Source organism: Myxocyprinus asiaticus, chromosome 19 (assembly GCF_019703515.2).
Source record: "Myxocyprinus asiaticus isolate MX2 ecotype Aquarium Trade chromosome 19, UBuf_Myxa_2, whole genome shotgun sequence".
Classification (NCBI taxonomy): Eukaryota; Metazoa; Chordata; class Actinopteri; order Cypriniformes; family Catostomidae; genus Myxocyprinus; species Myxocyprinus asiaticus.
In genome coordinates, this window is record NC_059362.1 from 8,279,273 (window position 1) to 8,292,780 (window position 13,508).

At 36.0% G+C, this 13,508-nt stretch overlaps 1 protein-coding gene across 1 annotated transcript in view; it reads left to right on the forward strand.

Annotated features, from left to right (window-relative positions):
- The window catches only part of LOC127410426 (neurexin-3b), a 491,153-nt gene that overhangs the window by 12,107 nt on the left and 465,538 nt on the right, over window positions 1-13,508 (forward strand). The window contains exons 3-5 of the mRNA XM_051645685.1: window positions 6,643-6,660; window positions 10,062-10,091; window positions 12,204-12,215. Coding sequence (XP_051501645.1) covers window positions 6,643-6,660; window positions 10,062-10,091; window positions 12,204-12,215 — 60 coding nt within the window. The remainder of the gene's footprint in view (window positions 1-6,642; window positions 6,661-10,061; window positions 10,092-12,203; window positions 12,216-13,508) is intronic.

Consider the following 13,508-nt stretch of genomic DNA (forward strand, 5'->3'; position numbering starts at 1 on the left):
TTGGACAGTTATGAAATCTAAAAAATCATTCATGTTGCAAATATATATATTTATAACAACAACTTTAAAACCAGCAATGATAATGATCATAATAATGATAATAAATACAATAGAATCTGAGTAAATATTAATTATGAATTTTATTGAATTCATCCATCTGCTCAAGAGCAATGTTTGGTAGCAAACCTCAGAAAACAATTCACAAAACCAAAAACATTACTAACTTTCTTTAAAGCTATATTTGATTATTATTATTATTTATTTAAGTGGCTGGGTACTTTGTCATCGCAACTCGTGAGTGCTTTCTCCCATGCAACAAACATTGCGGGACTGTGGCAACATTTTTGCTAAATAAAATTATGTGGTTTATTACATGTCTCGGGGCAGTTCCAAAGTGAAATGTCCACTGTGTGGCGCTAAAAGCGAGTGAAATGTTCTCCCGAATAGATAAGGTTTTTAAGGTTAATGTTCTATCAAGATTTAAATCAACAAAACCGACCTCCCTACCCTAAACCTAAAACCTAAACCTAACTGATAGTGTCATAAAAAGCGAATGTGAGATGAATTTTTTTTTTTTTGAAGCAACCACGTCATTTTGTGGTGCTTCTATGAAACTTTCAGTTCACGTGTCGACTCGCGTGCTCTTCAGGACTCGTACCCCGGTCCTTTGTATCGCATATGCTATCAGTTGAGCTACCGCTCAATCTGATCCCACTTAAACAAGATTGTAAATGTAGTTGGCTATGTAATGCAAATGTTAAAATGAGTCATGCACTATAGCAAATGGTTTAGATGTCACAAGACAGCATTGTGTGAGGAACAGCGAAAAGTGTTTTTGAACTGATAATCTGCCGTTTTATTCATGATTTGAGTGAAAGTGGATAAAAGTCATTGTTGTTTTAGTGCCTCTAGCATTCAAGCCTCCGTGTTACGTACAACATTCTCCCGATGGCCAGTCTGCCCCTGGTGCCAATCAATAATCGATATATCAATATTTTATGACATGCCTAAAAAGCACCATAAAAATAGTCTATTCAACTTGTATGCATGTAAAAATCATCCATACGACATGTATGGTGTTTTTATGTTTGTTTTCTATTTTGAAGCTTGACAGATGTGGTCTCTATGAACTGTTGTAGCATGGAAAGAACAGTGTAAAAATTCTTCAAATGATTTCTCCTTTAACCTCGCGACTCCGCGTCCACATGCGTGGACTTTGTATTTTGGCTTCGCTAAACGCAACGCATAATTTAAATGAATAAAACCAACTGAATACTGTTCACAAGACTCTAGACCAGCGCTACATGCGGCCCTCAAGCAATCTTTTGTGACCAGCATTATGATATCATCATCAGAAATATATTTATCAGCAGCCTATGAAATCTGTATTCATTGTGAGGTGTCCATTTTCATGAGGACTTATGCTAGTTTCCTACATTGCTGAATCACATTAGAGAGGGAATTCAACTGCGAGAGGATGTTAAAAATAAATAAATAAAAAACAACAAATACTATCTGAGCATGGCTGATGTTATGAGAGCGGCGGTCTGTCTCAACGGTGTTGAGACGCCTTCACGCAAATGCTTTTTAGTAATCTACTTCAGCGCAAAACACTAAGGGGTGAACAAATCTTTATGACTTGTCACGAAGGACTTTTGTTGCTAATTTTGGATATATAGCTCTTGTTTTTGAACACATCTATGATGAATGTGATGTTGAACACTCATGGTGTTTGTTAGTGGACAATCACAGTGACAACAGAACTGATCTATATCAGAAAATCGAACTGTTACACCCCTTATGTTTAAAATAATCACTAAAAGGTATAGTTGACCCAAAACTGAAAATTCCCTCTTCATTTACTCACCTTCATGACATCCCAGATGTGTATGACTTTCTTTCTCCTGCAGAACATAAATGAAGATTTTTTTAGAAGAATATCTCAGCTTTGTTGGTCCATACAATGCAAGTGAATGGTGGCCAGAACTTTGAAGCTCTAAAAAGCACATAAAGGCAGCATAAAGCAATCCATATGACTCCAGTGGTTAAATCTATGTCTTAAGAAGTTATATGACAGGTGTGGGTGAGAAACAGGTCAATGTCCTTTTTTACTATAAATCTCCACTTTCACATCTGTATGCCACATGTCACGCATGTTTCATTTCACTTTCACATCTGAAATTGAAAGTGGAGATTTATAGTAAAAAAGCTAAGGACCTAACTATTGATCTGTTTCATCAACAGAGCTGAGATATTGTTTTTCTAAATAATCATCATTTGTCTTCAGCAGAAGAAAGTTATATACATCTGGGTTGGCATGAAGGTGAGTAAATGATGAGAGAATTTTAATTTTTAGGTGAACTATCCCGTAAGAGTGTGGCCCTCGAGGGTAAATGGATCCAGCTTTGCGGCCCCTGACCTTTCCGAAGTTGAGTAGCCCTGCTCTAGACTGTTATTTAAAGGGTTAACTTCTGCTACACCGTGTCACGTGACACAACAGCATGCCATCAATTTCCTTGAAGCACTCCTACAGATGCGGCGCCAGCAAAAGTGCCTCTGGTAAGAAATCTCTTTAAAATTTTCATTGAAACCTGTTTGGTTGTAAAGAGTAGAGTCTCTAGTTTCGTTTCATATGGCACTTTTAAAAATTATTTTTTCATGCGTCAGCATGCTGATAAACATGATGTCGACATATTGGACACTGGCACCGCATTTCCTCAAAAGTAGAAAAAAACATGTTAGTTAATTTGAATAACTTTTAACTCTGACTCATCTGTTTTATTTTAACATGGTTGGCAGTGATTGGATGATGCTGGACGTTACAGATATTACAGCTGTAATGTCTGTAACGTCTCAAAAACATGATTAACAAACACTCCTGGTAACATAATAATCTGTCTTTCTATAGTTCAAATTTCAGAACTTAGTCCTGCTGTCCACATATGTGGACATACATTTTTAGGAAAACTGTTTGCTCTAGAAAAGCTTTTTTTTTTTTTTTTGCTTGTTTATTAGGTGCTGCTAGTTACAAATCAAAAAGGGAAATGAAAAATGCACACAGCAGCCACGTGGGGAAATGTAATTAAATTACCAGGAGGTTAATTTTCCACAGTAAAAAAACAACAGAAAATGGGTTTGGAACAACATAACTGTAAGGGTGAGTAAATTATGAGAATGTTCATTTTGGGGTGAACTTTTCCTTTAATCTCTGCTAGTTTATTTGTGAGGCATTGTAGTGTAGTCACTTAATAATGATGCTTTTATTGAAAATTAAAAATGTTTTCTTGTGATTAACTACAGCTCATTTTCTTCACTTAAGCTACATGGTTTTCTCATGATAAAAAGCAATTAAAGAGAAAAAGCATGCAAACTGAACAGAATGTCAAAACAATCGCTGCAGGCTTAGCTGTGAGGATTAATAAATATACATGGAAATATGACAGTTATAATAATCTTACTATCAAAGTAGGTCAATAAAAAAAGAGGGAAAGGACTTGCAACCTGATTCAGACGCAGTGGGCATTTGTGTCTCTTGACCCAGACCAGGGAAATGTTGGGATTTGAGTTTAGGGATGAAAAATGGAGCACAGGATTAAAGCTGAGCAGCATGTCATCAAGAGGGATATGGTCACGTGAAGGCGATAAAGCCTCTTTCTCTCTCTCTCAACGCTTCAAGTAACCAGCCAAAGTGACACTGTCTGGAAATCCATTTCAGCACTCTTTCCACAATTTTATTTAACACTGAAGACAGCCATTTTGTTCATATGTCATGGGTTGGGTGTTCTGCACATGTGAGCCATAGCTGAGCTACTTAATATAATATGACTCGTGTTCAACCAAAATCTTATATCACAAAATTAGTAATTTTATTTGACAGTAATAATATATTTCATTATATACAGTAGTTACTTTTTGCTGGGATTTCACATAAAAAACTTTTTTGTATGTTAAATAACCATGTTTTCTTTTTTTTTTTTTTTCTTCTTCTTTGCAAAATTAAGTGAATTAAATATTTGTTTACAAATTTACAAATGAACCATAACTCATCTCATTTGATTATGTTTTCTTTTTATTTGGAACTTGATGGATGCATTTCAAAAAGATTATTCATAACAAAAAAGTCTGGCATCTGTGCAAAAACAGCTTCATATATTATGTTAAACTTGCATTAAAAAAAACAAAAGTCTCAAAACATTCAAAGTAATATTTAAAAATGGATGCTAAATTCTGATTGGACGAGTCACATTTTAAACCGTTGTGTTATATATTAAACTGTAAAACAGTTCTATATATAATATAGCATTACACATTTCTACTATCGCACCATTATACACGCCATACCGCCAGCCTTTACTCATGTAATTCTTGGCAGACAACTAAAAAAGACACAATGCACTTTTTTGTTTATCAGCTGCACAAAAATTACATAAAGGCATGAAACATCAGACTGTCTGTTAATTAAATTTACCAAAAGTGCTTTAAGGCAAGAACCCCAGCAAGTACATTTTAAAAGCTTGACAAATATGTCCTAAAAGCCTTTTGTAAATGTAATAAGCAAGGCAGACCAGCTATTATTGCACCAAATAAACTGATCGTCCACTCTCGTTCCAACCCTTAAGGGATGACAGGAAAGAGACAGGAAAGATTAAAAAAAAAAAAAAAAAAAAAGTGATTCAAACTCACAAATGGACATGACAATTAGGATTTTTTTTGTTACGCTAGCCCAACCGGGCTTTTAGCTCAGATTTTTCTTTTACATATTGCCCTGGCAACATTTTCACAGGCCCTGAGGCAAAAATAAATGCTTCCTTCACATGCATGTTGGAAGATCCTACTTCCCACTTCAAAAGACGTAACTGTGAGTATGTCACATTCGGGTGCTTTGCGGTTGGAAATCTAGCCTGCTTGTAGGAAATAATGGAATTTTTTGTCTAATACATGCGCTTTGTGTAAAAAATGTACAATATGGACCTATATGGGCATGTGGGAGCTCCAGTTTCTGGGTGAAGTGTCCACAGAGTTATTAAATGAGTTGTTTTTTTGTTGTCAGTTTTGTAATACAGTCAACAGGAATGCATATTTTATTAAATCTACACCCAAACCCCAACCATCAACCTAACCGTCAGTAGAGTAAATGTGTAATCTTATGGGGAAAAGCTACCTCCGAATCATGCTCACTATAGTTAATGTCAACTTCCCGAGGCTGCTTTCTATAGGAAAAAGTAAACACATATGGGATATGGTTCTTTTCAGAAACTAGGCAAAATGGGGTTGATGTCAGGGTACGGGTACATCTGGTAGCAACATATCGACTTCCCATGCGGTCATGTTGACAGCTAACAAGCTAGCTGTATTTAAAATAAATATATATATATATATATATATATATATATACATTTCCATTCATTGCTGAAACTGTCCTCCTCTCCACAAAGTTGAAAGGTTATGGGCCATCCCAACTCGCTAACTTGGGTATTAAAACCATCTCCCAGGTTCCCAGTGGTAATTAGCAATTTGAGTGGGGCGTTCCTGTGCAACTTCCATGAAGCCAGCAATTCTCGTATTAACGATAATTTTGATTTGTATGTGTAGGCAGCATAAAATTTGATTTGTTTTAGCACCGATTCACAGCATTTTTAATGTATTTTAAGTAATTTTTTATTATATTTTTAGCAAGCACATTTGCTTCCTTTTGTATAAAAAAAATGTTGGTACTGAGTTGGGGGGCCACTTGATGTCCAATGTAAAAATGTATTTTGGTATTAAAGCAAAACCCTGTTGACAACCACCTCCATTTAAAGTCCTAAAGTTTATCATCCAGTCTGTATGCTTATCTTAAATCAGCTCTTTTTGTTTTTTAACAACTGCATCTTTGAAAACACTTTAATCTTGTTCCATTGAAAGCTCCACATAGCTCAGTAAAGTCAGTAAAGAAATCATTTGAATTGCTTGATAATATAGTGGAGAGATAGTATAATGGCTAGATTCTTTAGCATGATTCAGAGATTTAAACTGGGATGTTATTTTGTAATTCTCTTGCAATCAGTGTGCATTCATTGAAATGGGACCATTTAGAAAAAAAAAAAAATCTGTCAATAATTCACACACACACACACACACACACACACACACACGCACGCACGAACGCACACATACACACACTAACACACACACAAAGACAAACACAGGGAATCTTCAGTGAGAGTAATTCTTGGGGTCATTGACATGTCCAGAAATGCACAAACCTCACAACCTCTTAAATCCACGTGGTCCACAGCGGACAGCTGGTTTAGTAACCTGCTTGGATTTATGGCCTCATCCAGAGTATGTGAGGAACACTGTGGCATTCTGGACACTACATGTACAATATCTCTGTAGCCATATTCTCAATGTGATGGGGTGATTTTAAAACATTAATGTCTATCTGTTTCTGTGAAACAATGGAACAGATGTTACAGACTTTTCCTTCCACAGGGTTATCTTTGAGCAGGCATGCACAGGGACAGCACCCTTGCATGACAAATCAGTCTGTTTACAGCTTAGTAAAACTTTTGCATGACAGCCTCCATGCAAAGTGAACAAGGGTGTCTAACAGTTGAACTCTTTCTGTCTTGCTTCCCCTTTGTGCCATCTTCTCAAAAGCTGTCAACCAAACTCCTGGTAAGTTCTGGCTCAGTCTTAAGCTGAAACTTATTTATATATAAACTCACAGATGAAGCTCTTGAGGAGAATTACAATAATGTTAATTTCACTTAATCGTCACTTTCACACATGAAACCTGTTAAGTTAACTGTAACAGTACAATATTGTTATTCACACAAGCAGTTTTCATGTTTCGTCCATTCACGTATCGCAAACAAAATATTGTTAAAAATATCAGTTTCCGTTTGGTGATCAAATAATCGATTAATGCTGCAAAATTCATGTTTTCATGCAGGACTTCAAATACCATGTGCCCAGGTGCATGTACCCCATTTTTAAACCCAATTTAAATAAAACACCCAAGAAATGCGAGGATTAGGATTTTCAACTATTAAAATATTTTCAGTCAGCTGTATTTTACCATTAATATATATATATATATATATATATATATATATATATATATATATATATATATATATATATATTAATAAACCATTACAATTAATTAATATTAATGTATATAAAGATGATTTATTTGTAGGGTCAATTTGATGTTTGCATGTTTAAATAAATGCAAGTAGTTTATAAATGTTTCCAAATATATGAAAGTTTAGTCTGTTACAGTTTTATATACACTATTGGTCAAAAGTTTTGAAACTCTTGACTGAAATGTTTCTCATGATCTTAAAAATCTTTTGATCTGAATGCGTATGCTTAAATGTTTGAAATTAGTTTTGTAGACAAAAATATAATTGTGCTACCATATTCAATTATTTCATTATAAAACTGAAATGTAAATTAAAAATAACATTTTGATGACTTGGACCAAATAATAAAGAAAAGCAGCCAATAAGTGCCCAACATAGAAGGGAACTCCTTCAATACTGTTTAAGAAGCATCCCAGGGTGATACCTCAAGAAGTTGTTTGAGAAAATGTCAAGAGTACATGTCTGCAAATTCTAGGCAAAGGGTGACTACTTTGAAGATGCTAAAATATAACACAGTTTTGATTTATTTTGGATTTTGTTTAGTCACATAATTCCCATAGTTCCATTTATGTTATTCCAAAATGTGAAGAAAAAAATAAAATAAAAAAATAAAAATTATAATAAAAAATGAGTGTTTCAAAACTTTTGACTGGTAGTGTATATATATATATATATATATATATATATATATATATATATATTTGTCATTTTGCACATTATCATCAACCAATATATGTTATTTGTGTTGACTAAAACGATAAACCATTTTAGTCAGAGTAAAATGAACTAAAATGAATGAATATGACATGATAAAATTTTTACTACATTTAAACAACATTTCCGTCAAAACACAAAAGTTATGACTAAAATAAAAAAATGGGTTGAAAATTAACACTGGCCTTTTGTAATCGCTCAAAAACGTATGTAGTTATTGGGATATCTCGTTCTCAGGAATTAAGTTAGCATTTCTGGTTATCCTTAAAAAAAGCATTTCCAGTTGTCCATTTCCATTTCTGTATACAAATAATAAATAGTGGTAGTGTAGTAACTTGCAAAAGTTCTAAACTAGCAGGCTAATCAGCTAGCAGCATGATAAGCTAGTAGGCTAACCTTTAGCTTGCAAGCTACGGCAAAAACAAAACCATTAATTTTATTATAGCTCTGATTATATATTATGATATTTGACATATAATTTACATGACATTTATTGTCATATTTACATGTATTCAAATGACATTAAAATGAATCATAAGGTGATTTTTAGGTTTTCTAATCAGGCACTATATAAAGTACCCATTAAATACTTGGGGTCCAAGGGGTATGGATAGGATTGTTCGGGGAAATAGAATCCTGTATGACACCGAAAGTAATACCAACCATGAAATCTCTTTCTTGACTAATTATCATCTCATTATTAAAGTTGAACCATTTTTATACAAAATTTGATTAAAAATGCAATATAAGCTTTTTCATTTCTGAGAGAATAGGTGTGTTCGACTTGAACTGCATCTCAATTTACCAATCGGCAAGATTTGCTGGTTGCAGTGGGGGGAGGGGTTGAAAAGAGAGCCTTCAAGCAGGACACTTTGCGCTTACCGGCGCGTGCTGAACCTATACCAGTCATGGAAGATTGCGCGATGTTTCATAAAATAATCAGAATCATTGTTCATTTGAAAAGGTTATGTGCTGCTTAATATAGTGCCAGCTGTGTACAAGAAGAAAGTCCAATAAAAGCCTATATTATTTTAATAATAAAAAAAGTCAGTTATTTCTGCCATATATTGATTTTACATTTACATTTATGAATTTGGCAGACGCTTTTATCCAAAGTGACTTACAGTGCACTAATTACAGAGACAGTTCCCCCGGAGCAACCTGGATTTAAGTGCCATGCTCAAGGACACAATGGTGGTGGCTGTGGGGATCGAACTAGCAACCTTCTGATTACCACGTATTGTGCTTTAGCCCCCTACATCACCACCACATTATATTGATACAGCAGAAGTTGTAAGAGTAGAATGTGAAGTATGCAAATGCAAATGCAGCCCATGAAACACGTGTCACCGCGTCACGTTGTGAGTCTGGCCAATCGCGAATAAGCTGTGTTGTCATTCAGAGCTCGTGCAGCTGCTTTGGAGAAACTGCAGCGGCTGAGCAAGATGGCCGCTATCAAACCATTCTCACAGTACTTTGATGGCATACATCACAGTGACATGGTGATGACGCCATCTCAAGTCGGACAAAATTTCTAACCGACATGCACTGCTTCAAGGAAGGCACCAATCGGTCTGCGCAGCATTACATTAAGTCTAACACACCTAATAACTAGACAGCACTCGCTGAATTACACATGTAATGTGATGATGAGGTCATGTGACAAACGTAGTGTGATCACGTGACAACATTGTAGCACGCTTGAAACATTTATCATGGATCAATGCCTGCTGTTTCACTTACTATTTTTAAAAAAAGTAGGATTAATATAGTGTACAGCACAGCTTTCATTAAGTTGAAAGCTATTAAGTATTCTATTCTGAACACTGGCATTGTGATTGACTCAAACTCGACTTTACATTCAGTGTTACAACTCTGATTTACTGATTTACGACAACAGGTCCTGTTGACCTCTAAATGGAAAATTGCTTATAAATTTATTGCTAAGGCTGCATGTGTGAAAGTGCCTAATGACACAATCTGTTGATAAAAAGCAATACTGCAGTAATGCATTTACAGTAGGGAAATAGAAATATTGTCAAGCTCTTTTTCTATATGTGAAGCTTTTTTATTTCAGAAAGCTTCAGCTTTAGTGTGATAGCCATGGTTTGTCTTCCAGCAAACCATGAGTGGTCTCAATACCTGAACAATGTTGGTATTGGTGTTTTCAAGTGTTCTCTCTTTCTTTCTATCACTTTCGTTTTCTTCCCCAAGGGTTCGCACATATGGTGAAGTCTCCGCAAGGTATGATCTTTCTTAATTCTCTCACTGCACATTTTCCAATGTGTTTCGATTGTTGTGAACTGTGTGTGCATGCGGCTCCCGGCATTGCATCCTGCATTCTGATTGGCTCTTTTCTTGAGTTGCTGCATGTGTTCTCACTGAATTACGTAATGTCTTTCTGTGATATTGACAGTAGTCCGCTGTCAGGTTAGGAGTGCTTTTTCCTGGGGATGACCATGACCCCCCCCCAAGATGTCATAGCGTGTTTTGTTGTCTCTCGTCCATTGGTGTGCCACAACGCCAACTGATCCTTAATGTAAACGATCCCAGTGCTGCCCTCCACATTACTCAGATCTCTTTCATCTGCTGGAAGAATTACTATGTGCCTATAAGTAATATATCCCTGAGTTAAACTGAATAGCTATGCTCTGAATGAATGCTGTTCAAAAGAAGTAAGGGCATTTTAACTAAATGGCTCCTTTTAAACACTTTACGTGTGTGATTTTGCACCGAATTCTGGACCTCTGCCTGTTATTTTTCACATCTGTACAATTTGGTTGGTAAACTGAGCTTATGACCTACTATTTAAGGTCATTTGGCACAGAAATGGACAATTTCTTTGTTGGCTTTAGTGACATGACTCCCATTACCTGTCGTTCATTCAAGTGTTTGTGCACTGATATGAAAAGCTTTGAACCAGATACAGAATAGGTTAGTCCTTATGGAGAAAGATACAGCTGAAAATGTGAATCAGCACATCCACTTCCAGAGTAAAAATACTAATAATGCCAAAGTCTGTCCCTGAGCATCTGTTAGTACTAAAATCTGTTAATAACATGCTTTTTTTCAACTTCATTTAGAAGATATAGATGGAAAATCAGTTCAATGCATATTAATTCTGTTCTACAGGGGATTCTAAGACAAAACATGACAGCAACGTGCATGCTTGCAGAAATCTAAAGTTCATGTTTATCTCATCTTTCTTAAGCGTGTATGTGGCTATGTTTGGAAAGGTATACTAACATATTATTCTTACTAATGCTGCAGTATATACAGTATAATGTACTGTATACTGTATGTGCAGTATGCAAATCTTATGTAAGCCTATGCATGTAATACCTACTAAATAAAGCACACATGCATGGAATACTGTATCCTACAATGCAACACATTTGGCTTGACCTGGTAAAAGCAAAGTGTTAAGTAATTACATACATGTATGTAGCCGCTATCTTTATTTTGATTCTAAGCCACATCCAAACGAATACGTTTACGTTTAAAAAAAATACATTAATTTTGCTTCATTTGCACTTCTCATCCATACTGGAATGCCATTTTCCTTCACCAAAAATGAAGACTTTCGAAAACACTCTCCATAACCACATACTTTGGAAAACAGTGACGTTACAAAACAAAATTAGTTTTCAGACTTAAACGGGTTAGTGTATACCTGGCCTAATTTGGACATTATTTGATCAGATTGCCAAAAGTTACATTTTTACACTAAATTTAATTGAAAATAGTATTATTAATGCAAAATTATTATGATTGATTAATTATTTACTAAGATGATAACTGGACACCACTGGCATGCAATGTCATGTGACATCAGTTTAACACACTACTGTTTGAATTGTTTATTGTTGCGTAATGCGTTGATTTACAGACATTTAAAAAGTTGTAGTCAGTATACTAGGAATGGGAAACAAAAAAAAAATGATGCAGTGTGTGATTGTTTCTGAAACGGTTCTGGATTTTTTCACAAAATTGCAATAATCAAAATGTTTAATAATCATAATTAGGCTTTTCTGCAGAATCTTTAAACAGAATTTGGCAACTTGCTAAAGATTCGCACCCCTGTGCTGTTGCAGAAAAATTTAGATGGATAGAGAATCATTTTAGAATGAGATTGACTCATTCGCAAAGTACCTACATATTCCCACCCCTATAGAATACAGTGAATACTGTAGTATACTAGTAAGCTAGTATTCCATACCAAATATAGCCTGTGTGAAAATAACTAACTCATCCTACGACTTACTCTTTTCCCGTATCTCTGTCTTTCTTACTGTCCTTCCTGTGGACACCCCACTTCCTGTTTCTCTCTATGAAACCTCTTCAACTCCTATGTAGGCAGAAACAAAGGTAATGCATGCTTTCCTTATTATCTCAGTAGATCTCATGAAGCTGTGCATGTTAGAATTAGCTTCTGCAGATTCTAATAGTTAGTGAGCTGTTTGGGCTGGGATCTTCTCTGCTTGCCTGGACAGGTCAGCCAAATGTCAAAACGGATGAATCATCCAAGTCACAATGAGATGGAGATGTATTTGAAGTGCTGGTCTGGGAGCGATAGCTGTACTTATTGTCAGCTAAGTTGTAAATGTGTTGATTTATTTAAATCATATTTTCCATTTCTGAGGCATGTACAATTGCTGTACTTATGTTCTATGTTGCTGGGAGCAGAAACAGGCTGGTTTTTGAGGATGTAAGGTTTATAATTCAGAGAGTACTTGTGCTCTGGGGTGAGTGACTCCAAGGGCAGGTCGGTTGCAGTACAACACCCCACATATTTACACTCCAAAACTAGCGATGCTTAGACAGAACCATTCATATAAACTGACCTGTTGAATTTCTGTGCTTGTGCTACCTCGCTAACTTTACATTCAATTTTATTTCTCTGTAAAATGGGAAGCATCAGAGCTGTGGCTTTGTGGTTAGTGCAAATGCTTGTTGTTATTATGACACATTGAAACCAAGGAGGTCTGCAATACCTGGACAGAGCTGTCTGATAGCATTCCCATTCATCTCAATGGCAGTTGCTTGGCTGGCGTATATACCCCTTTTTGAAACTCAAAATCACTGTTGTGCACCATCTCCGTGTTTATATCACAGTCTCAAACTGAGTGCGTTTACATGCGCGTCCTCCTGCGAACGTCGACGGGAGTGAATAGGTTGGTGGATGCCACACCCGGGAGTTGGGGCCCCCCCTGCAGACTCGGGGCCCTAAGGCTTAAACCCAGGTAAGCCTGTGCGACAGTGCGGCCCTGCCTAATCAGCTCCATCAAAGCCTGTTCTTGGCTTTACACATGAATTGTAGTGAATTTGTTTTCTTGAATATAAAGTACATAAAATATTAACATAGGAAGACAGTTGAGAAGTTAACATACTGGAAGCATTTATATATTTTAGTATTGCATTTTTGTGTAAATGACTAACTTCAGGCATGAAACTCTGAACGGTGCAAGCTGAACTTGTTATCTGCTAGGCAGTCTACATGCCAATTGGCTCACAAGGTGGAAGCTGATAGGTAATTTTACGTGTAATCGGGTAGCCAATCAACTTCCTTACTCTGTCAGTTTGCAAGTAAGCCGGTTTCACTGCAGCGCACTGAAAGAGTTTTCCCTAAACCCTCCTCCTCCCCAGTCACAATCAGTCCAT